The sequence below is a fragment of the Cylas formicarius genome, unplaced genomic scaffold (genome assembly GCF_029955315.1).
Source record: "Cylas formicarius isolate icCylForm1 unplaced genomic scaffold, icCylForm1.1 PGA_scaffold_3__17_contigs__length_32017465, whole genome shotgun sequence".
Lineage (NCBI taxonomy): Eukaryota > Metazoa > Arthropoda > Insecta > Coleoptera > Brentidae > Cylas > Cylas formicarius.
In genome coordinates this window covers 3501181-3523670 of record NW_026844326.1, presented here as the reverse complement: position 1 = coordinate 3523670, position 22490 = coordinate 3501181, and the positions used below count along the sequence as shown (strand labels likewise).

At 34.0% G+C, this 22490-nt stretch overlaps 2 protein-coding genes across 5 annotated transcripts in view; one reads left to right on the top strand and one right to left on the bottom strand.

Moving 5' to 3' along the window:
• Window positions 1-22490, bottom strand: part of LOC132698999 (mucin-2-like) — a 475159-nt gene that overhangs the window by 116439 nt on the left and 336230 nt on the right. The window lies entirely within an intron of this gene.
• The window catches only part of LOC132699096 (nuclear distribution protein nudE-like 1-A), a 29100-nt gene continuing 17426 nt past the window's right edge, over window positions 10817-22490 (top strand). For 3 of the 4 annotated variants that reach the window (XM_060665582.1, XM_060665580.1, XM_060665583.1), the window contains exons 1-5: window positions 10820-10924; window positions 11074-11185; window positions 11239-11392; window positions 11449-11722; window positions 15296-15439. In XM_060665582.1, the coding sequence (XP_060521565.1) occupies window positions 11100-11185; window positions 11239-11392; window positions 11449-11722; window positions 15296-15439 (658 nt within the window). In that variant the 5' untranslated portion in view covers window positions 10820-10924; window positions 11074-11099. Of the gene's footprint in view, window positions 10925-11073; window positions 11186-11238; window positions 11393-11448; window positions 11723-15295; window positions 15440-22490 lie in introns of all 4 variants that reach the window. The other variant, XM_060665581.1, reaches the window with a different exon arrangement.

Below are 22490 nucleotides of genomic sequence, written 5' to 3'. Positions count from 1 at the left end.
TTGTATTATAATTTTTTTTAAAGAACAAATAATATTTTGTCGCTGTAAGATTTTTACGTTTTAGATTTTATGTTTTGTAATTTGCTTTGTGTATCTATGAATAAAAAACTTGTTACGATTTTTTTTGTTTCATTTATATTTATTCACATAATTCTGCACTATAGGTAAAAAATAATGGGATTTCTGAAGAACGGGTTTAATTATAAACAAATTGTTCTAGTTTTATTTAAAATAACATTAACGTTCAATTGCATGAGACAAGCCGACTTTTTAAAGGGTAGAGGCACCCGAAATCAAAACGTTGCTTTTAAGACTACAACAACCCATTTGACTTTGTCAACTGCAATAGGTTATCGGCTATTCGACCAAATGGGCGTTCTAGATCACTTAATCAACTTAATCAAAAATCTTTACCTGGAAAGTACCGCTGTAGTCAAAATAAAATATGTGACAACAAGAAGGTGTGAGACAAGGGTGGGATTTATCATGTTTAACATCTATGACAAGGCTGTACTGACGAACTCAATAGATGAGTGAGAGGATCGAAGATATGGTACCACAAATAAGGCGGAAAAATAGTTTTTTTATTTTTATCTTAGAAATTGATATACAATTTCCCGAAAATTAAATTCTTATCAAAAGTAAACAAGAAAGGAAAATTTGTGGTTTATTTCTGTTAACGTGCCGTTGATATTTACAATTTTTTTTAAAAAATCGAATAAATAAGGATGTTAGGTTTTAAATAAAAAATTTAAAGGCGTTGCCAAGAATAATCACTTATTATTCACCAGCTATAGAAGAAAACCTCAGCGCTTCTAGCCCCCGAATACAAAATTGAAATCTGTGGCAATTTGGTATTCAGCTTTGAGACGTGCATTTTAAATTCGAAGCAATGGTCCTCATATTTTAACATGATTAATTCGTAGGTGATATTTATTTCGTGTATCGAGAATTCTGCTTCAATCTCGAAACAACCAGTTTGAAAAAGTTAAGTTGATAAATGAATGTAAAAAGAAACTAAATTAAAAGTTTTAAACAATGATAAATTACTATAGATACGGTCGGACTCTCGACAGATGAGGATTACGTCATTGATCTTTATTTCAGAATGTGGTAGAGTAATAAAAACCTCATTAGACATGAAAAGCAACTACAAAGTGACCCAAGGAAGCAACTTTCATTTGAAATGAGGGGCATTAACACCGTCTCAGATGACTGATTCCCAAATTGGTGACAGGTAGAGACCTGAGTCGCGGTTAAGATTGTTAGGTTGTTTATAGATTTCTATAGACTCTGGGATTTTTCGTTGGTAGAAGAACTAATTAGTCCTGATTTTCTATTGATAAGAATATCTAGGAATGGAAGGTTATTATTAGCTTCCAACTCAATGGTAAAATGTATGTTAGGGTGTAACGAGTTTAAATGTCTAATAAAATCTACTTGGGTTTCTTAACCATGAGGCTAAATAACAAAAGTATCATTGACGTAGCGTTTCCATAATTTTGGTTTTAGATGAAAGGTCTCTAGAGCTTTTTTCTAAAAGGCTTCCATAAATATATTCGCGATGACTGGTGATAGTGGAGAATTTATAGCTGTTCCCGACGTTTGTTCAAAAATTTGCTCGTTATAAGAAAAATATGTTTCCGGTCCTGGTGAGGAACGATAAAGTTGGTTTGATTATTGCTCCGTGATTAACTCGAAATTTCGGGAGAATTACGAGCAAATAAATTGACTAAGTGATTACAGTGCAAGCAAATGGTATACGATAAAGCATAGTGAGGACAATCCATGTAAGATTAGCTTTTTAAGTATATAATTGACCAAGCAAAAGGTTAAATCTGTAAACTCCAGATTCACCGATAAAGATCAAGGTTCGACGAGTAGACCGGCCGACGACTTTTTGCGCGGTGAATACTGATAAGGCAATTCCAAAAAACTTTCCGATAGTACGATAGGAAGAACATAGTGGGCTTGAAAATAATTGCGTAAAACATAGAAAGATAATAATTACTGAATAAATATGAACAGCGACGGTAATACAACAGATGAGGAAAAAAAAAGAGATGAACCTAATATCTTTGAGAGGAATAAAAAAACCAATAGACGCAAGACGCAAGACGCCCGAAACCAACGAAGACAAATGGGATTTGCTTCTGCGAAAATTGAGAGGAATTAAAGGAGAAATGCAGCAGATAAGAGATATAAAACAGGAAGTAAAGCAGATAAGAAGAGACCAACAAGAATACAGAGAGGAAGTGAAAAAACTGAGAGAAGAGAACAGTAGCTTAAAACTGGAACAAAAAAGAATTGAAAATGAATATATGAAGCAAAGAGAAGAACTCTTGGAAATCAAAAATACGCTTGAAAGGCTGGAGAAGGCAAAAAGAGAGAATAACATTGTTGTGAATGGATTACCAATCGATACCAGAGATCCAAAATTTACTTAAACAAATTATGGGAAACTTTCTGAAACAGTATCTAAAACAAGAGGTTAATATCAAAAAGGCACATAAGGCAGGAAAAGGAAGTCATATATATATATATATATATATATATATATATATATATATATATATATATATATATATATATATATATATATATATATATATATATATATATATATATATATATATATATATATATATATATAAGCTTAAACAGAATCAGGACACCCGCCCCATATTTATTAACAATGATCTTACTAAGACAGAAATGGTTGTACATCACATGTAAAATCACGGCGACTCAGTCACCAATTTGGGAATCAGTCACCCGAGACGCTGTTTATGCCTCTTATTAGCGCCCCCCCCCCCCCCCGAAACAATATATAAGCAGGTACAGGGTAAAATACGAGTCAGTTTCAGTTAAGCTCTGAAGAAGCCAACAGGACGATTGGCGAAACTTGCGCAATTTCGACTCAGCAAAAACTGATGCAGGAGGAATCCAGAAGTTTTGTTAAAAGTTTAGGACTTATTCCAGACTCTTGGCTAAAACTTAGAGAGCACCGTTACAAGCAAGTTACTAAAATGCATCATCAGACTATCATCTTTTCGATAAAACTCTCTCCCGTTCTAACACTTTTTGTTCCTTGGGAGTAATATTCAACACGAAATTATCCTTTGTTCCTCGTATTAATAAGGAACTGGCAGAAGCCTCAAAAAGCTATGGATTTGTAGTACGTTGCACCAGAGACTTTAAAAATACCGAAGTGATAAAAATAGACTTGCGTGCATAGAAATCGACCCACTGTAAATTTTTGACTTTAGTTTTTTTTTTAGAAAGTATTCATCTGACCCAAAAAATAAACATACTATTTGCAAGACAATTGAGCATGCTTTCGTTTGAGTTTATATTTGCCAAAAGCGCTGATCTTTTATATGCGTAGCTACAGTCAGAGAAATGAAACGTGTTCATGCAGCAGTTACAGTGATAGTAACGCACCTGTTATAGACTTAAATTAATCGCCTTTGCAAATGGAATTTTCACATTATTCGTATTTAACCATTTGGATAGCGTTGAATTGTGCTGGCTTGCAAAGAGCCGCTCAAGTCATCGCTTTAATCGAAGATTGACTTAAACAGCGAGCTGTTGCTCAACAACTGGATATGACACGCGGAGCAGTTCGAAGACTATGCCAACGATATGAGCAGACTGGATCCTTTGCTAGGCGCCCTGGAACAGGTAACAAGCGAATTACAACGGCTCGTGATGACTGCTTTATTGTGTCAACAATAATAAGAAATAGTCATCTTAGTGCGGTTCAAGTGAAACAACAACTTCATGAAGTTAAAAAAGTGACTATTAGTCAGTGGACAGTGAGAAGAAGACTGAAGGAAAATAACCTGACACCAAAAACAACTGCAAATGGTTTAAAGCTTACTGCGGCTCATCGACAAGCACGCCTTTGCAAGGAATCATATGAATTGGACATTGGACCAATAGGTGTCGGTTCTGTTCTCAGATGAGACTTTTTAGTAGTGGCCGACGAAAAAAAGTCTACTGAAGACCAGGAGAGTGATTTGCAGAATTCTGCAGAGCCCTTATGGAGGAGGTTCCTGCATGATATGGGGTGCAATTTCTATGGACGCATGAACCGACCCTGTTTTTATCCGCAGGGGCGACCGTGGTTAAAGGGCAGGAGGTTTAACAGGTGCTAGGTACGTTGAGGATATTTTGTCAGATCACGTGGTACCATATGTCAACTACATTGTAGAAGAATTCATTTTTATACATGACAATGCTAGGCCGCACACTGCAAAGATCGTGCAAGATTACATTGCAGAAGTCGGTTTTCGAGTAATGGAGTGGCTAGCATGAAGTCCCGATCTCAGTCCGATCTAACATTTATGGGATGTAGAATTAAGTTTATTATATAACTCATATGTCAGGTCTAACTTGGAGTAAGCATCAGTAGTTTGGTCTCCTGGGTATAATAACGATATTAGTAGCCGGGAAAAATGCAGCGTAAGTTTTTGACGTATGTATGGTATAAGTTATATATCACTTAGTGATCAGATTGATTATCATTATGTAATGATTTAATTTTAAAAAACTTGTTTGATTGCTCTGACCTATTGCGTAGACTAAGTTTTCTGGTTCCCCGTATTAGTTCTATACACAGTAACACATTCATTCTGCCGACACCAAGAACTAATATTTTAAAATTGAATCTCTCCTTACTGTGCTACAGCATAGAAAAAAGTATTTGATAAGGTCATTCCTATCTTCTACTTTTCACGCAATTAATTTTAACGACCCAAATATGAAGCTTTCCATTTCTTCATATTGAACAATAGCTCCTTTCTCTGAGTTATCCTTTATAAGTAGACCAAAACGCTCTACGCGATACGATTCAGTTGTCAGTTAGTATTACTGTGTCTGTCATTCGTCATTTCCATTATTTCTCCAGATATATTTTCTGAAACAAGAAGACTTTTCCAAACAAAAAACTAAGTGAAATATATTTGCGATGGAAATTTTACTGGTACACATGCGTTATTTTTAGATCAATTCAAGTGGAGAAACATAACCATAAAATTTCAAGAATATCAGATAATTTATTTAGGAATTCGAAATAGGTATATACATATGTATTATTTTTTGTAATTGTATTGTGTGAATGTTTTGTTTAGTCTAAATCAAGATTTGCCCAACAGAGTCTTTTTTTATCCTTTGGGCAGATTTTAAAGGAATATTAAACCAGTACTCGAAAATTATTAGTCAAAATCATATATATCTTAAAACCTAAACATTGGTCATATAAATACGTGAAGAAATCCTAAAAAACACACATTCCATACTTAAAAAATACAGGCTTGCCAAGAACTAGATGTTAAATAAATTGGCAGACGATAAGAACTTTTTTTGATAAGGTTTTATTTATTGATGAATGTTAATACGCATATACATGTGGTGCGAGATTAAAAGTGAAGTGCGGCAACAAGGGATATTTGCAATCCCCGGTTAAAAAATCGGTTCGTGAAGGGTGGGGAGACGGGCGGAAGACGTTCCGCAGGACGGAGTTCCTACGGATAAAGAAAGTCCCGTGATTATTATTGTTTCTTTAGAAATTTGTAGTGTTACGTCCAGTAAAAGTTTGGTAGTTTTCAAATTTTGTGCCTAATTTACCGCCGTAGAACCCACGACACACTCTCGGAGGTCCGAGAGCATCTCATTTGGCGCTGAATTAGTGGCACGAGTGGTTAAAGGAAGGCATTTGAAACCTGTGAGTACATTTTATACACCATCGTTTTGGTTCCGGCACGAGTCTCCATCGCCGCTGATCAGCGACAGCGTATGCGAGGCGGCGTTATAGCGCACATCAAAGGCACGGCTGTCGACGCGCAGTTCAGACAGAGAGGCGAGACGATTTCGTGAAGCGTTGGGATTGGTCCGTATATTTCTGCGGAACTAATTTAAACCTTTTCGGTTGTTTTGAAAATTGTGTATCTATACGTTGATATTTATATATACCAACTTGATTCTTTCTTACCGTTGATGATTTATGTAAGATACATATTGGGTTGCGTCATAAATAACTAAGTGGTTGGTTGAAAGGAAAATGTTTATACTGTTTACTTCAAAATGCCTTATAAAAAGAAATGTAATAAACAACAGAGTGGAAAAATAGATGACGATGATCTCGAATCGGTTGAGTTTAGGACTCCAAAATCGAGTTTGGAGGATGTCGTGAGTAAATTAGCGGATGGCATGAAACAAATGCAAGTTAGTATGGCGCAGTTGGCCGACACGTGGCGAATTCTGTTAAAAAATCGCAAGTTGTGACTAACGACAAACATTATATATCTTTGTGGCGTGAATTGGGGGGGTTCGAACTTGACATTTCATCCGGATGGTAGCGTACATCCAATATTTTTTTTTTGAAAAAATTAACGCAATTGTTAAAGGATGCAAAAGTTCCGGAGGAAAGTAAGGTTTCATTGACTTTAACGACCTTGAGGGGTTCCGCTGTAGATTGGGGGGTCGCTAAGGAAAGTTCGTTTAAAAATTGGGAAGAGTTTAGTGACTGTTTTAAAAACAGATATTGGGGAATAAATCAAGAGCGCAAGTTATTCTTCGAAATTAAATATGGCGAGTTCAGATCAGGTAACCGAGCTGATTATTTTTTGAAAAAAGTAGCCCAAGCCGCGTTTTTAACTTAAAACCTACCCGAAGGTCAACTAGTAGAATATCTTGTAAAACATTTTTCAGTCGATATACAAAGAGGGATATTTATTGCGGGTTTGAAAACAATAGATGAAGTCGAATGCTATTTAAGGAAATTAGATGATACGTTTGAGGGAGAAAGGTTGCGTAGATCAGGGGAAAATGTTAGAAATGTTAGTTTTAATAATTATCAAAGTCGAAATTCAGCACCGAGTAGACAGAAAAATCAAGATACGAGTAATCCGCGAGATTCCAAAAATGATAATGCGAGAGGGGACGGTAGCGGAAACCGAAATGTTCGATTTTTAACTAGGTCCGAGGAGCTTTTGAGTGACGGGGATGAAAGTGACTCTGCAGAGGAACAAGAAATGTTTTCTCCGATAATTGAAACTTTGATATTTGACCAGAAAATAGACGTATTAGTTGATTCAGGTAGTCATAGTTGTGCCATATCTGAATCTTTCTTTAAAAAGTTACAGGGGGGTAATAAAAATTTACCAGTATTACCAATCTCTAATATGAACATTTCTGCTGCTTTTGGGGGAAAAGTATTAAGGTAAAAGTTCAGGTTTTACTTCCAGTTGAAATTGTAAAAGAAAAATTTGACATTTCTTGTATAGTAGTGCCTACGTTAAATCAGGATTTAATCTTAGGTACAGATTGGATGAGGGCGGAGAAGGTCAAAGTAGACTTTGACCGAATGTTGATTTGCATTGGTACTCGAACAATGCAAATACCAATTAAATTTGAAAAACAAAATAAAAATCAGATTCATCTTCACTCATTGCAGGATAAGAAAAAGAAACGACATTGTTATACAGATTTAGAACTAAGAGTCGTAGCAAACAAATCAGACGTATTTGATCAAGAACATAAAGATAAATTATATTTACTATTAAGCAAATTTTGAAAAATTTTCTCTGAAACGCCCGGACTAACAACGAAATATGGACACGAAATAAAAATGCGCGACTCCACGTCATTTTTTAAAGCTTCTTACCCAATTCCATTGGCGTACCGCGCTGAGGTAAAATGTCATATTGATGAAATGGGTATTATAGAACAGGGACAAACAGAATATGTATCGCCTTTAACAGTTGTGATAAAAAAGGACAAATCTATTCGGATATGTTTAGACGCTCGATTTTTAAACAGTAAAATGGAAAAAATTTACATTCTTCCGCCGCGAATGGACGAATTGTTGTCACGTTTCCAAAGTGGGCTATTTTTGTCGACTTTGGATATGACGGCTTCTTATTGGCAAATACCAATTCGTAAGGAACATCGGTGTATTACTGGATTTTTATTTAGTAATCAAACATACTATTTTATTTTGTCTTTTGGTCTATCGACTTCGGTGGCAAGTTTTATACGGGGTTTGTCCAAATTACTCGGACCCGAAGTGTTATCTTTTACTCTTGTTTATGTTGAGGACATTTTAATATTTTCTCCAGATGCTGAAACTCATTTAAAACATTTATCTGTTATTTTTGAGAAATATTACGACGCTAATTTGACAATTAAGTTGCGAAAATCCGCATTCGCTAAATCTAAAACTGAATTTGTCGGACATATAATTTAGCCTAAAGGTATAGAAATAAATCCAAATCGAATAGAAGCTATTAAAAATTTTCCAAAGCCGCGAAATATTCGCCAACTTAAGGGTTTTCTCGGGTTAGTAAACTATGATCGTAGGTTTTGTGAAAATTTTGCTGATTTAACAGTTCCGCTTGTAAAACTGTTACGCAAAGCCTCTGCGCAGGCTATTGTGACTAAACTCGAGAACAAATATTTTACTGAAGTACAAAAGCCGAAAATGTTATTAAGTGATAACGGAACACAATTTCATTCCCAAGTTTATAAATCTTGTCTTGGTCGGAATCAAGTGAAGCAAATATTTACCTCGGTATATTTTCCCCAGGGAAACGCTACAGAAATTGACCGTCTTCTTCGCACATTTTGTTTTGCTAAACATACTAAATGGGCTGCTGTATTGGGCAACGTAGAACATTGTATAAATAATGTGATCCACGAAGCCACCGGTTTCACACCTAGTTTCCCCTTTAACGGTAGACACGAACCCAATAATATAATGAGTAGTTTAGATTTCCCGTTTTCCAATGAAAACCCGTGCAATGATTTGACTCAGTTTTGGATATTAGCCAAGGAATGCTACTTTCCAAAAGGAGGCGCAAGGAATTAGCTTTCAATAAAAGAAAAAAATCTGTTGTGTTTAATCAAGGGGATTTAGTCTTATTTTGAACCCACGCTCAGTCGTTAGCTGAGAATGCAGAAATTAAAAAGTTTTTCCTATTATACGAAGGTCCGTACAAGGTGTTTGAAAGGAAGGAGTCAAATTCTTATTTATTGGTAGACGATGTCGGACAATATTTGGGTCCGCATAATATCATAAATTTACAGAAATTTAAACCCATGCCTGAAGCAAATTTGCTTCATTAGCCACTTAGAATTTAACGATAATAATAATCATAATTTGTTTTCTTTGTTTGGACATTGTCATTTATTTTAATTGCTAGAACGGTATTAAAACTCTAGCATCTGTTAAACCATATGTATAGTTTTAATACGGGGGTAATGTGGTGCGCGATTAAAAGTGAAGTGCGGCAACAAGGGATATTTGCAATCCCCGGTTAAAAAGTCGGTTCGTGAAGGGTGGGAAGACGGGCGGAAGACGTTCCACAGGACGGAGTTCCTGGGGATAAAGAAAGTCCCGTGATTATTATTGTTTCTTTAGAAATTTGTAGTATTACGTTCAGTAAAAGTTTGGTAGTTTTCAAATTTTGTGCCTTATTTACCGCCGTAGAACCCACGACACACTCTCGGAGGTCCGAGAGCATCTCATACATTATTATGCTAATTCGAATCCGCACGAATAAGATAATCATGAGAAATACTTAGTTATCCCCAATTTTTTTGAAAGACCCCTGACTTGTTAAATGTTTTTGCACTCTTTTTTATATCAACTTCCTGTGTTTTTTAATCACGTATACTTCAGTAATTTTTATACGCCAGTTTGGGAACCAGGTAGATTGGAAGATATGGGTCCCCGGATCCCCATGCTTAACACCTTACTTCCTTTTACAGGGTCACATAAGAGCAATTGATTACAACACGCGTCCAACCACTGCAGATGAGATAATGCCGACTGAGATAATGCGTATTAAAGACACTTTTAACAATGTTAATGAAACATTGTTTCATTTAAAGAAAATACAACATTTATATTTTTCACACTTCTGAAGCAACCTGCATAGTATGAAAGTAATTGTAAAACGTTATCGTAATAGTACTTTCCACATCCCAGAAGTGAAACTTTTTGAAAACTTTGTATTTTGTGTAGCCTGAATGACTATATATTTTTTTAGCACCTACTAATAAAAGTAGATTAAAAAGCAGGCGATTTAGCTAATTGACTGGCTGACGACGCACTGATTTAATGCAATTTTATATTGACATCTCGCTAGTAGGGTTTATAAGTCACTTAATCGTCTACACGCCCGGTATACACGGAACCAAATTCCAGGTATACCTTAAATGTAAACTATTCCGCCATCTGTCGACGAGTGGACGTACAAAATCCGAATTATTTGATTAATTAGTAAGAAATCTACACTTTTGAAATTTTGAAATTTTTTGTTTTACCAGACATTTATAAAAATGGCTAACGATCAAACAAACAAGCATAAAATCCAGAGTCGAAGAGAAACTTCCCAGCTTGCAAATATTCACTTTTATTTTGAAATGCACTTTGAATTTCATTGTGAGGGTCACCATTGCAACGGATTTGGTAAACCAGCCTTATATATTATACTCGACCAGCGAAATGTTTTTCCTGAACGAGAATTATTTATTCATCACTACTTGACAAGTATTAAAAATAGCTAAAAACATCATATGTTTGTCAGTTGTAGCTGCGTCCAATTTTAGGAAAGAAATGTTAACAGTTCAAAATTGTTATGAAAACAGTATCATTTTTGACAGTAGTATAAAATTTAATACTTGAAAACATCTGACGGTCAATCCTATAACACAGTTTACAATTTACTAATTTACTAAAAATGAATACTGAACGACCAAAACTATGGTTATGGTTCTGAGGTTCCAACGTATCGTAAGACAATGCTAACTGAAACAACGTTAGCATTCTGTGGTTAGACGTATGTGAGAGACTTATCTTGTTTAATAACTCCAAACAGCAGCTATAATATCATTGGTAATTTTTTCTTCATACTTTGTAAGTTATCCTAATTGGATTATTGCATTTTTTTCAAATTATTGTAGCTTGCTTGCTCTTTTATCCCTAACATCTTTTAAAAGTATACCACCTTCGATGATTCATATTTTGACAGTTAATCATTTCAAAACATCGCATTTTTTTTGCAGCTGATGTTATGAGCATACATTAAAACATGACGGATATCGACACCCCCTATTTTTCTTCTAAAGATGAAGAAATCAGTTACTGGAAAAGCTTGGCGGAGGAGTACAAAATCGAGTATGTATTGATTCTGCATTATTATTAACCATTTAATATTAACTATTTTTTAGTGCGGAACGTTCGAGACGAGAGTACGAGGAGTTTTTAAGCGAGTCTAAGCAGCTCGAACAGGAATACGAGGCGATGATCGATCAGAACGAAAAGAAAATTAAAGAAATTAGTTTGCAGTACAATCGATCCCAATCGGAAATCGACGCCCTTAGGGTAATAAACGGTTCCACCTGTAACCTTCTATCTGTAGTTGGTGTGTATCTATTTAGATAAAGCTTGACATCAGTTACAAGGAGAGTGGTAACTATCAAACGGAATTGTCAGCAATAAAGTCCGATAAACAGCAGATGCAGTTGCGCATCAGGGATTTGGAACAGAAAAATGACGATTTGGAAAGGGCGAGGCGGATAGTGGAGGAGAGTGTTGCGGGATTCGAACAGGCGTTGAATTTTGCCCTTGAAAAAAACGCCATTTTGGAAAGTGAAATTGACGAGAAGGAAACACTCAAAGAGAAGTTACAGAGGCTTGCCGATGAAACAAGAGGTGAGTAATTGTTGAGTTAATGTAGTTGTGTAGAGGTTCCTTTTGTTTCCGTGGTAGATGGATACCAAATCCTCAGTGTTTAGTATTTTTGGGAAAGCACTGCACTGGCAACATGTGTAAAAGATAGAGCCATTGAGTTTGGTTATGTTCGACAAGGCTATAATTTTTGGCACAAGTATGTTGCACTCCATTTAAGGTGCATGAAAACTTGCAGTTATTTGTTGGTTGTAATTTTAGGAATTGGAGAAATAGAAGTGTTATTGTCTATTTTTCAAATTGCAGATGGTTTCATGGTTGCTAAGATCCAAAAGTATTTAAAAGGAAAACTGATATTGTGTGGAAAATTTTCTGAACTAATGTGGAAACATACTTTTGGTACGGTTTTTCTTAAAACCTGTAAATGTTGTATGTAAAAGTTGAGCCTTACTTCTAGGCATATCTTATCCACCACTCAATAGCATAAAAATGTGTAAAAATGGCAACCACAAAATAACATCTCACCAAAATAGGTACAAAAGAGGTGCTGAATTATCAATTTGGGCAGAGGTATACAGGGTGACCCAGGGTTAAACCGTCAAACGTGTAAGAGAGGTTTTTCAAGTATAGTCAGGACTTTTTCCCATAAGTTTTCAAGATACAGAGGGTCAAATTTTTTCTAAAAAAATTTTTTTCTGTTTTTTATTAAACTTGGCATGCTAATTTGCGGTAATAGAGACTTCTTTTAACGCAATTAGCATGACATCAGAGGGTAATCTAATTGATAGTCAATAGTATATTATGCAACAAGTGCGGCAAAAGGCATTTGACTCACGAGTTTATTTGACACGAGTGGAGCGAGCAATACTTGTATCCTATACCTAAATTCAATATTTTTTGAAATAGTTGCTAACTTAAATGCGACATTAAAAAATATTCTAGAATTTATAATTCAAGTAGGTATAGTATAATGTAATATGGGTGGAATTTTTCAAATAGTCTCTCATTTTCTTTAATATATCCAATGTATGTTCTCTGTATTTTTTCTAAAGCGGCAGTAATAGATTAGAACTATTCTTCATTTAGAATTTCAACTTCCGTTCTAATCAGGTTTTTGACATACTCTCTGTTTCTGATGGTATTTGCGTTTACACGATATTTTAGAGTTTCTCATAAAAATATATCCATCGGTGTCAGGTCAGGACTGTGGGTTGGTCATTTTACTGGTCCATCTTTTGGTTCAAATAGTCTTTAACAAATACTACATCATGAGCAGGACCAACATCTTGTTGAAAGAAGAGGTTCCTTAGTTGTTCCAATGAGAGCTCATCTATATGGTTTTCTAATTCGTTCTGAATAAAATTTAGATTACCCTTACTGTTTAAAGTAACGTCGAAGAAATGAGAACACATCCTGTTTTTGGAAAATAGCACACCACCCATTTACAGTTTGACGTCTATAGAATTGAAATTTCCTGTCAGAATGACGATTTACCTGGGCCAAGTATCTGCTGATTTGCTTGAAATAGTTGCTTGGTCCGAAAAACATTTTTTTAAATAAGCATCATTTCCTTTCATTTTTTCCAACATTGCATGGCAAAACTCAATCCTTTTTCTCGATGCCTGTGGGTAGGGTTTGTGGTAATATTAATTTTTAATGCCTTATATCCTGTTTTGTTTAATCTTCCCGTTCGATGTATTTTTTTTATCAATATATTCTTCTATCCGACATTTTTTTATGGGAATATTGGAATTTTCCTCTTTAGTAAAGTCCTTAAATCACTATTTTTATGTCTTTCCAAAGTTCTTTTCTTTTTGGCTAGGCTGGATGTTTTTTGAAAATTTTCTTAGATTACAAGAAAGATTTTTTTGTCTGGAACGTGCATTCGGTTAGGTTAGTTACACGTAGTTTCTTTTGTTTTATTAAACGTTTCCAAAATTAATTGTTTTTCTCTTTCAGAATAAGCCATTTTATAATAAAAAGAACGTAAGTTTTGCTAAATCTGTAACTTGTAACTGTCACTGTCAGATATAAACATTTTTTTTCTATTTTTACAAATATAACAGGCATACACCACACTTTTTGGTCGTAACTGCATTTAAAATATCAGCTTATTTGAACTGAACTTCCGATTTAAATGATCGGTATGAATAAATTCCTTACACAGGAGAGCAGAGATTCAATATAAGTATCATCGCAAAAAAAATCCAAAGAAGTTTTTTGTTAATGTAGATTTGAACAGTCGCTATTCTTTGCTGGGTAACCCATGTTCTTGTCCATAATTTTATATTTTTTTTGGAGGTCTAGTCCTATACATCATTTCTTAATGTGATAGAGTACTAAAATGTAAATTTGCAATGACAGGGAACATTAAACAGGGTGGACAACTTAAAGGTTATATCGTATAGTTCAGATAATATTTCAGTTTTTAAGATTAAAAACCTACATTTTGGACAGTTTCGTAAATAAAAGAAATGTGACACAAGTATAAGTAAATGCGTCACAAGTATTTTATTAAAATCATAAAAATAATAATTATACATATTCATATATAATCATAGAGATGGGCCGAAATTGAGATATTATTTATTCTAAAATAAAGTAAATGAAAACAAGAAACAAGCATAATATGAAAATAGATAAATTGCAATAAATATTATTATTTATCACATATGTTACTCATCATGTTCCCCGTGATCAAATGGAGTCCTAAGAAGTAATTTGGAAAGTCTGATTTGTTGTGCTTCATCACAATCATAATTCCCCCTTGCAAGAGGGACATGATGCTAATTGGTTTAAAAATCATTTCAAAGCGTTACTCAGGATATTTACATTAATTTGGCTCATTTTGGAACTATTTCTAAATTTTAAATCATCTAAATTTAATTTTTCGAAGAAACTTCCATAGGCTACTGTAATATCATTTACTAAACTTCTGGCTTCATCCTGCGTCGGTTCTTGTTGAATCGAACTTGCTGACGTTTCACCTATCATCCTGTTGGTTTCTTCAGAGCTTAACTGAAACTGTTTCACATTCTACTCTGTATCTGCTTATATATTGAGGGGGCGAAGCTAAAGGAGGAGCATGAACATTGTCGCTGATTCCCATATTGGTGAAAGATATCAGGATATATATAACTGAGAAATTAATAGATTAAAATCAAGTATTTTTTTTGGCCAATGAGGTTTTGAAGAAACCAAAACTGTCAATCTGGTATAACAGGCTGATTTAGATTTAAGCCTTAAACAGTATTTGGGAAATTCCCGCATCGTAAATTTGTTATGCGAATATGTTAGTTTGTTTTTGTTGTATTGTTGTTTATGCAATAAACCTATTTTAGTATTACTAAGTCTTGTTTGGTGCATATTGAGGAGATGATAAGCCGAGTCCTTTCCTTCAATTTGAAATAAAAGGAATAAACGTATATTTTCGGTTCCATGTCGGAGGCTTAAATAAATAAATAAAATAACAAAATGTTTTAACATCTTAATAAATCCCTGCAGAAACGCGAAAAATAATAAACATGTATTCTTTGTCTGTCGATGCCGATACTGAAAATTAGAAAATTAACATGCGCTTGTTCCATTTTGTTTAAGACCTGAAGCAGGAGTTGCTGGTGAGGGAAAAGGAAAAAGTGCCGGATAACGAGCGGATCTTGAACGGTAGCTTCAAATGTCCCCCGACGGCGGTCGATTCTAATAGATTGAAGGAAAACGAAACTCAGACGTCGCCGGTTAAACGTAAGCTTAGTATATTTAATAAGGCCTGCAAGTCTCTGTCGGAATTTTGCCGTAAATGAATGGGCCCCACCGGTCAAACTAACGCTTGCTGTATTTAACGTTACTTACGATAGATACGTTTGTGTGAAAGAAAGATTGTATTTTTGTACGGTATAGTGTATCATGTTTTACATTTCCGTTCGCAGGAAAATGTAGTATTGTTAGTTATCGAGAAAGCAAATCCTTGTGACTTTCCTCCCTTAGATTAGTTCGCAAATTTTTGTTGTTGACAACTTGACACGCCGATTGTTCCATTCGAAATTCAGTTCGTTGAAAAAAAAATGTTGGGATGTAACGATTTAATATATTTTTTTAAATGACCTATTTATAGTAAGGGTTTCTACATCTCTCCTTGAGAAAAAAGAAAAGTACTTATTAAGTAAAATGACAAAGTACGGTTTATAACATTTTGGCACTTTATAGAGTATCTCGGATTTTTTAAGATAGAAAGTTGGGGTTTATGCGACACTGTGCTACTTTTTTGTTAAATTAGAGATGCCTGCAACTCTGGGTTTTTGAGATATAGGATGAAATCTAAAACAAACGATTTTGGGACCACCCTCGTATCTTCGTTGTCATTTAAGTTATTGAAGTTATTGAATCCAGTGGGGTAGTTTGTTTTTTACTTGCTCTAGCCGTTTATTAGTTATGAAGGAAACATATATTTTCAGAAATATATATCATTTTAAAGTTGTTTTGAAAATTAAGGTCAATTTTTTTTTCATATTTTATTTTATTTGTTGCAGTAGGCCATGATTAATGTATTAAAAATAATATCCAAGTAAACAATTATTAACATACAAGTCCATTATTACATTATTTAATACTAAATAATATTACATCTAGAGAATATTAACATAATATTATACCTAAAACTGTTGTTCAAATTGGAGATCATTTTTTCGAATGGAATTTAAAATTTCGCCTATAGCAACCAGGTAGGATCACAGTTTTGTGTTTTAAATATAGATAACAATTATTTATTTTACTTTGTTGTGTGTACGCTATCAAACTTTTCTTAAACTCTTAAATAACTCACGAGACAATGGGGGTGGTCCCAAAATCGATAGTTTTAGATTTCACACTGTATGTTAAAAAGAGGGCCATCTTAGTTTTACAAAAAAGTAGCACAGTGTCTTGTAAACATGTGCTTTCTATCTTTAAAAATAACTAAGATGTCCCGCAAAAGTGTACAAAATGGGATACCGTGTATATAGCTGGTACGATTTGTGATGGCATAGTCATCAATAAAATGCCAGAGAGTAAAATAGATTGTTCATCTTGCATGCTGACTTTAACAGATGGTGCCCCCCAAGTTGTACTTGACATAATTTAACTAGTACGCCCATACTCAGAGATGAATTCATGTATTTTCTATGTAATAATAGATAAGGGTGTGCCTTAATGATATGCGCATATTTAAGTAAGTAAATCTATATGAAAAAATTATGATAATTTGTTAAATAAGCAATGCCAAAAAAAATCGTATCTTATAAACTTATGAAATATAATTTGCCGAGAGTAAATATACAAGTAAACCATATTTAGTTTGTATTTTAAAACTTGATGACCCATTTCAGCAACTCACTTTTTTGACCATTTTGTGTGTAATTAATCCGATTACTGCGCAGGCAATTGATTATTTCCTCTTTTTTTGTAAATTTAGAATGATATCGTGCATTATCCATAATAATTAAACACGGCCTTTCGGATGTCGGCAGCAGTTTTTCAAAAATGCGACCATGTTTTGAGTGGAAACTAGTGTAATCTGTTAATTGTTGCTATCTCTTTCGACACCCGGGCGTAATAGACAAGATAGGTCACTGGCAGGTAAATGATTGCCATTAGTATACGAGTAGAAGCAGACAAAATACTTGGTTTTATGATCGACTATGCCATCGCAAATCGTACCGACCATAGTAAATATTCAATAACTGCCATTTCTATCGAGAGTATACGAGGCGCAGTCATAAAAGTGTGAATTTTCGTTGTATACTGCTAAAATGTTAAAGAAAAAACATTCAAAAAATTTAATTTTTCATCTATTCTATGGTACAAGTCCCACTGAGAATAATTCAGCAGTGTTCAGGAGTCTTATATAGCCAGCCATAGCATCTTTGGTCCGGTCTTAAACAGATTTCGCCGATGAAGTCCAAATGTTGTGTATAAGTGTATAAGTACATACCTCCCATCGATATAATCTGGCAAATAAAACAGTTTGGCTGATTGATTTAAGCTATTGAGAAAATAGAAATGCGCCTATAGAGATTTTTTTATCCTAGAATCCAATTAAGTAACTAGTTGTTTCATTTTTTTTAATTATGGCACAGTTGTACATTTTTAAATGGGACTCTCTATATTTTACGTCATTTTAGTGCATCCGTTAACGGTTTTCCGAACACTTTTCCATTTGTTCTTAACGTTAGTTGTTAAAGTTAATATCACTTTAAAAATTTTAATGAAATTTGGCACACATGTACTGTGTATCAGGAAACATTATTTAGTATACCACAATTATTTTAAAATATACCAGTGGCGGGCGTATGAAATTTTACCAGTCTATTTTGGCAGACATGGATAGTACGCCACTGGTTTCCCGGAACATAAAAATTATTTAATCATTTCTAAAAAAAATATTTTTTTTATTTTTTAACTCCGATCTACGGTTTTCGCTTAAAAAATAAAATCCTCTTCTATGCATAGTCATTATAAGATGGCTGCATGCACAGAAAGATTGTTAATAAATTAATAACAACCTTTTTTAAAAAAAAAGTAGAACATAGAAATCAGATACGTTGTTCAAAGTGTCCTCCACCTTGAAGGATACACGCTTCAGCTTTTTTGCTCCTGAAGTATACCTCCAGTGTTTATTATTAAAAAGCAGAAAGCTTTTATACGATCCTTAAGCTTTTCTACAGTGTTAACTGGGTTGCGATAAACGAGACTTGGGGGGCAATGGTTGAGGTCCGTTTTAACTGAATGTTGTTTGACTGCACCTGGTATACAAAGTAAAAGGCATTGCATGTATACTTTTTTAAGACAAAATCATCTCTACTTTATATAACCTTGCTCAATAACTAGTTTAGCAGTAACTAGTACATACCAAAATTTCATTAAACTCACGTGAAGTAAGGAGTAAATCTTTAATTTTTTTTTAATTCAACTCCCACAAGAATATTTATACCGTTCTAAAAAGTTCTTCTGTTTTAGCACGGAATTGTACGAAGTCATTTTCTGTCCTACTATGATTTTAACATAAGCTCGCATGTATCTCTTGACTCAACGTATATACTGAGTGTCCTAAGAGGAATCTGAAAGTGGTTTTTTATTAATATTCCCGAGACAGGCCGAGGCACGTTGAATCTAATTTTAAAATTATAAATGTAACTTTTAAGGGACGCGTGCTAAATACTGCGATAAATTTTTTGATGATTGACTTGTAGCCTATTTCCTTATAAAATCGGTTTGCTCTGTTTCGACCAAAAGGAAATGCGAAAATAAGTACACTAATTTTTCAAAGAAACTTCCACAGGCTACTGTAATACATTTTACAAATTTCTGGATTCCTCCTGCGTCGGTTTTTAACAGTTTCAGTCAAGCTCTGAAAAAGCCAACCTTGTACCTTAAACTACACATCAAAGAACAACCTTATTGTATGTCTGAAATTCAGGTCATGAATTGATTTCCTAATTACTAATTGTCATTCAAATATTTAGGAATGCTGGAATTTATCACACATTTCAAAGTTGTGCTTAAAAACATGTAACATATAACATATAACACTGTTTGCAGACATGCGCGACATGATCTAAAAACTTCATATTCTCATAAACTTATAAACTTGCATTTGTAAATTCAACTGGAAACGTGGATGTGAAGAGACCAAAATATCTTAAAATTATATTGTTAATATCGGAGATATCTTCCAGGGTCCTAAATTCTTTTTGGGGATTTTCGTCAGTTATATTTAAGCGCTCCCATATAATCATAATTTTTCAATTTTTGAAGAATAAATAAAATAAATTTAATAACATAGGTTTTTCAGTTCTTATCGTCGCGGCATTGCCACTGGCATCGGAAAGTAGCGACAACTTTGAATTTTAGTTGGTTAGTAAACGCGTATATTGATCCTCTTTTCCTTTTTTTTTTTTAAATATTAATATATTCTTATTGCTGGGTTATGGAATATTTCAAACACTGAAATTTTGATTACAATTTGTCAATTGTGTAGCCCCCCCCCCCCAAACCGAAAGGTAGGTAGGAACATAATATATGAATTAAAAACGGTTTAATTATCTGTCAAAATATTTCATAATTTCATAATTGTAGACATTCTGTACACCGCGGAGGTTATTACTCTACATCGAACTACTACATAGGGTAGGGCAAATTGTAGTAAAAATTTCAGCTTTTAAAATGTCCAACTAACCTAGCCATAAGAAAAAACCCGATAGACCACAAAGTGACAGCGATGAGAAAAACAGAATATTGTCTTATTTAAAAAGTCGAATACTTTTCGATACAAGCGGCAACATCGGGAAACTGACAATATTTTAAAAACCTACCTCACTAAATATAGTGACTAATACTCCATCAATCTTGAGACACTCTGTATATCCAAGTCTATTCAGCAGCAACGCCTTTTAGAAACCGTTTGTGCTCTAACTCGTTGAATATTTAGGTAACAAGACTCAAAAAACAACAGCCGATTTAACAAAAAAAAGAAGCTTTAATAATTTAGTCGCTTTTTTTTATAGTGTTGATATTTTAACATTCATATTTCAGTTTTGATTGAATCGATTCGATGGGATATTGTACCTTTCACATGTCGATAAAGGACCAAATAAATGCGTTGTTAAAGATTAGCTACTGTTTTCTTTTGTGTTGTTGAGTCTTGTTGCATGCCTCTGTGATTCCTCGTCCCCTTGCATGTCTGTGTTGTGATTATTTTTTTAAGAAGAATAAACTTTCCCATTTTTTTCGGAAAAACAGTCTTTTGAAAAATGTGTTTTTTTACACGTGAAAACTAAAATTGGGAATTTTTATTATGGATCCATGGAAGTGGTTAATATTTATTGCTTTTATCTATTTATGGTAATAAATAATAATAAAAAATAATAATTTGTAGGTATGACTGATTTTCTGCAACAACTCGTGTATTTTATTTTACATCTAACTAAATATATATAATGTCCTATTCTAACTATTTTTTTTTAACATGAATTACAAAATTTTAATATAATTGCAAAACGTTTTCTAACCTCCGTAAACATGTAATATGGTTTCAAATTTACAATTCTTATCCATGGAAAAAAAGAACTGATAAAATTGTTGCCTGGACAGAAATACACTGTTTTTTGACATTTTGTTGGCAACAATTTTTTTAAAAGAAAAAGTGGCCTTTTACAGTGTTCAAGAGAGATCTTCACGAATGTTACATGAATCCAGCATTAGCCCGAAGAGAATATAGGTTGTTGTATCCTGCAAGGCGGGTACCCAGGAAATATATTTTTTCTCGAATTGTTGGTGATCCTTGAACGTGGAGCGGTAGTCTATAGTCGAAAACGCAGTCCTAACAGAAATGCTCCTGTATTTTAACGAAATCAACGAAAATTCGCAAATAGATCAATCCCGAGATCTACTGGGTATTAGTTTGAATAATGTTCAATGGACTTTAAAATTTAACAACTACCAATTGAAAAATTATCTCAACAGGACATTCAAATAAGACTTTTTTATTGTTCTCTTGACCACTATATTGAAAGTGACATTTAAAAAAAACCTATGGGGGTCGATAGGGCCACTGTGTTCCACGGAAAAAATACACATTATATCTGGTATACCTCAAATGCAAATTAAGAAACAGGGTCGGAGAAATGTATATGTGTGATTTCTCATTATACGTAGTCGAATAATAGGCCCAGTATTTTATGGCTTTGTGAGAGATATTGAAATTTGTTGGAGAAGTGTAAATTGCCGGACGACATTATGAAGGGATTGTTTTTGCATTAGAAGATTGCAAATTCACAAAAAAGTAGCATAGTGTGGCGTAAACTGCAACTTTGAGCTGCCCAATATTTAGCTCGTCAAAAGTATATTAAAACAGACTCATTCGGTTTTAGTTTTCAGTCATGATTAATTAGCGTATTCAAAGATCCATTCCAAATATTTATTTAGTTTCCTTGTAATTGGCTGACAGCAGCATACTGTCGACTTACCTAAGCAACTCGAAATATCTGCGGTATAAATAATAATAACGAGCCTTATTATGCACGATTACAAAGGCCATCAATTTTTACACTTTTGAAAGTTGATTTCGATCTGACATTTGTTTCTGTATTATTAAGGCCTCATAAATGATAAACATTTTTCTCTATCCAGTAATTTAAATTTTTTTTTTAGTACAAGAACAAAACCGGAATTAACAAATCTAAATTAAATAACAAAGTCTCCAACAATACATAAGTCCATTTATTTTTTAAGATCTCTCGCTCTCGATCTTTATTGAAAAGTTTAACCTACTGCTTCATCAGCCCTAATTTCATATGCAACGTGGATCAATAAACCTATCGTGAAGAATATTGTTTGATCCGGGAGTTAAATTAATCTTTTTTGGTCAGTTCTTTTTCACTCAATGTTGTTGTCTGTTTCTACTGTCCCACTCATACAGAAAAAAGTATATTCATATATCCTGACTAGTAGAAGTGTCAGTTTTTAAGTCAGCACAATTCATAGAACTACTGTCCTTGTATTTGATTTTCTTAAGCAGTAGTTCCAGATTTATGTAGCAATCTTGCATTTGCACAGAATGAGCCACAGGTACAGAAGCAGGAACATGTCCATTTTGTAAAATAACAGCTTTAAGGTTTTTCTTTGATGAGTCAATAAAGAGCCCCCAACCCTCAGAATTGCAGTCTATTCCAAGTTTCTTAAACCACTTTGTCCAAAATATTTTAAAAACTTGTGCCAGTAAATTTTTATTTCGAAATCTAGATGTTAAATTTCGGAAAGA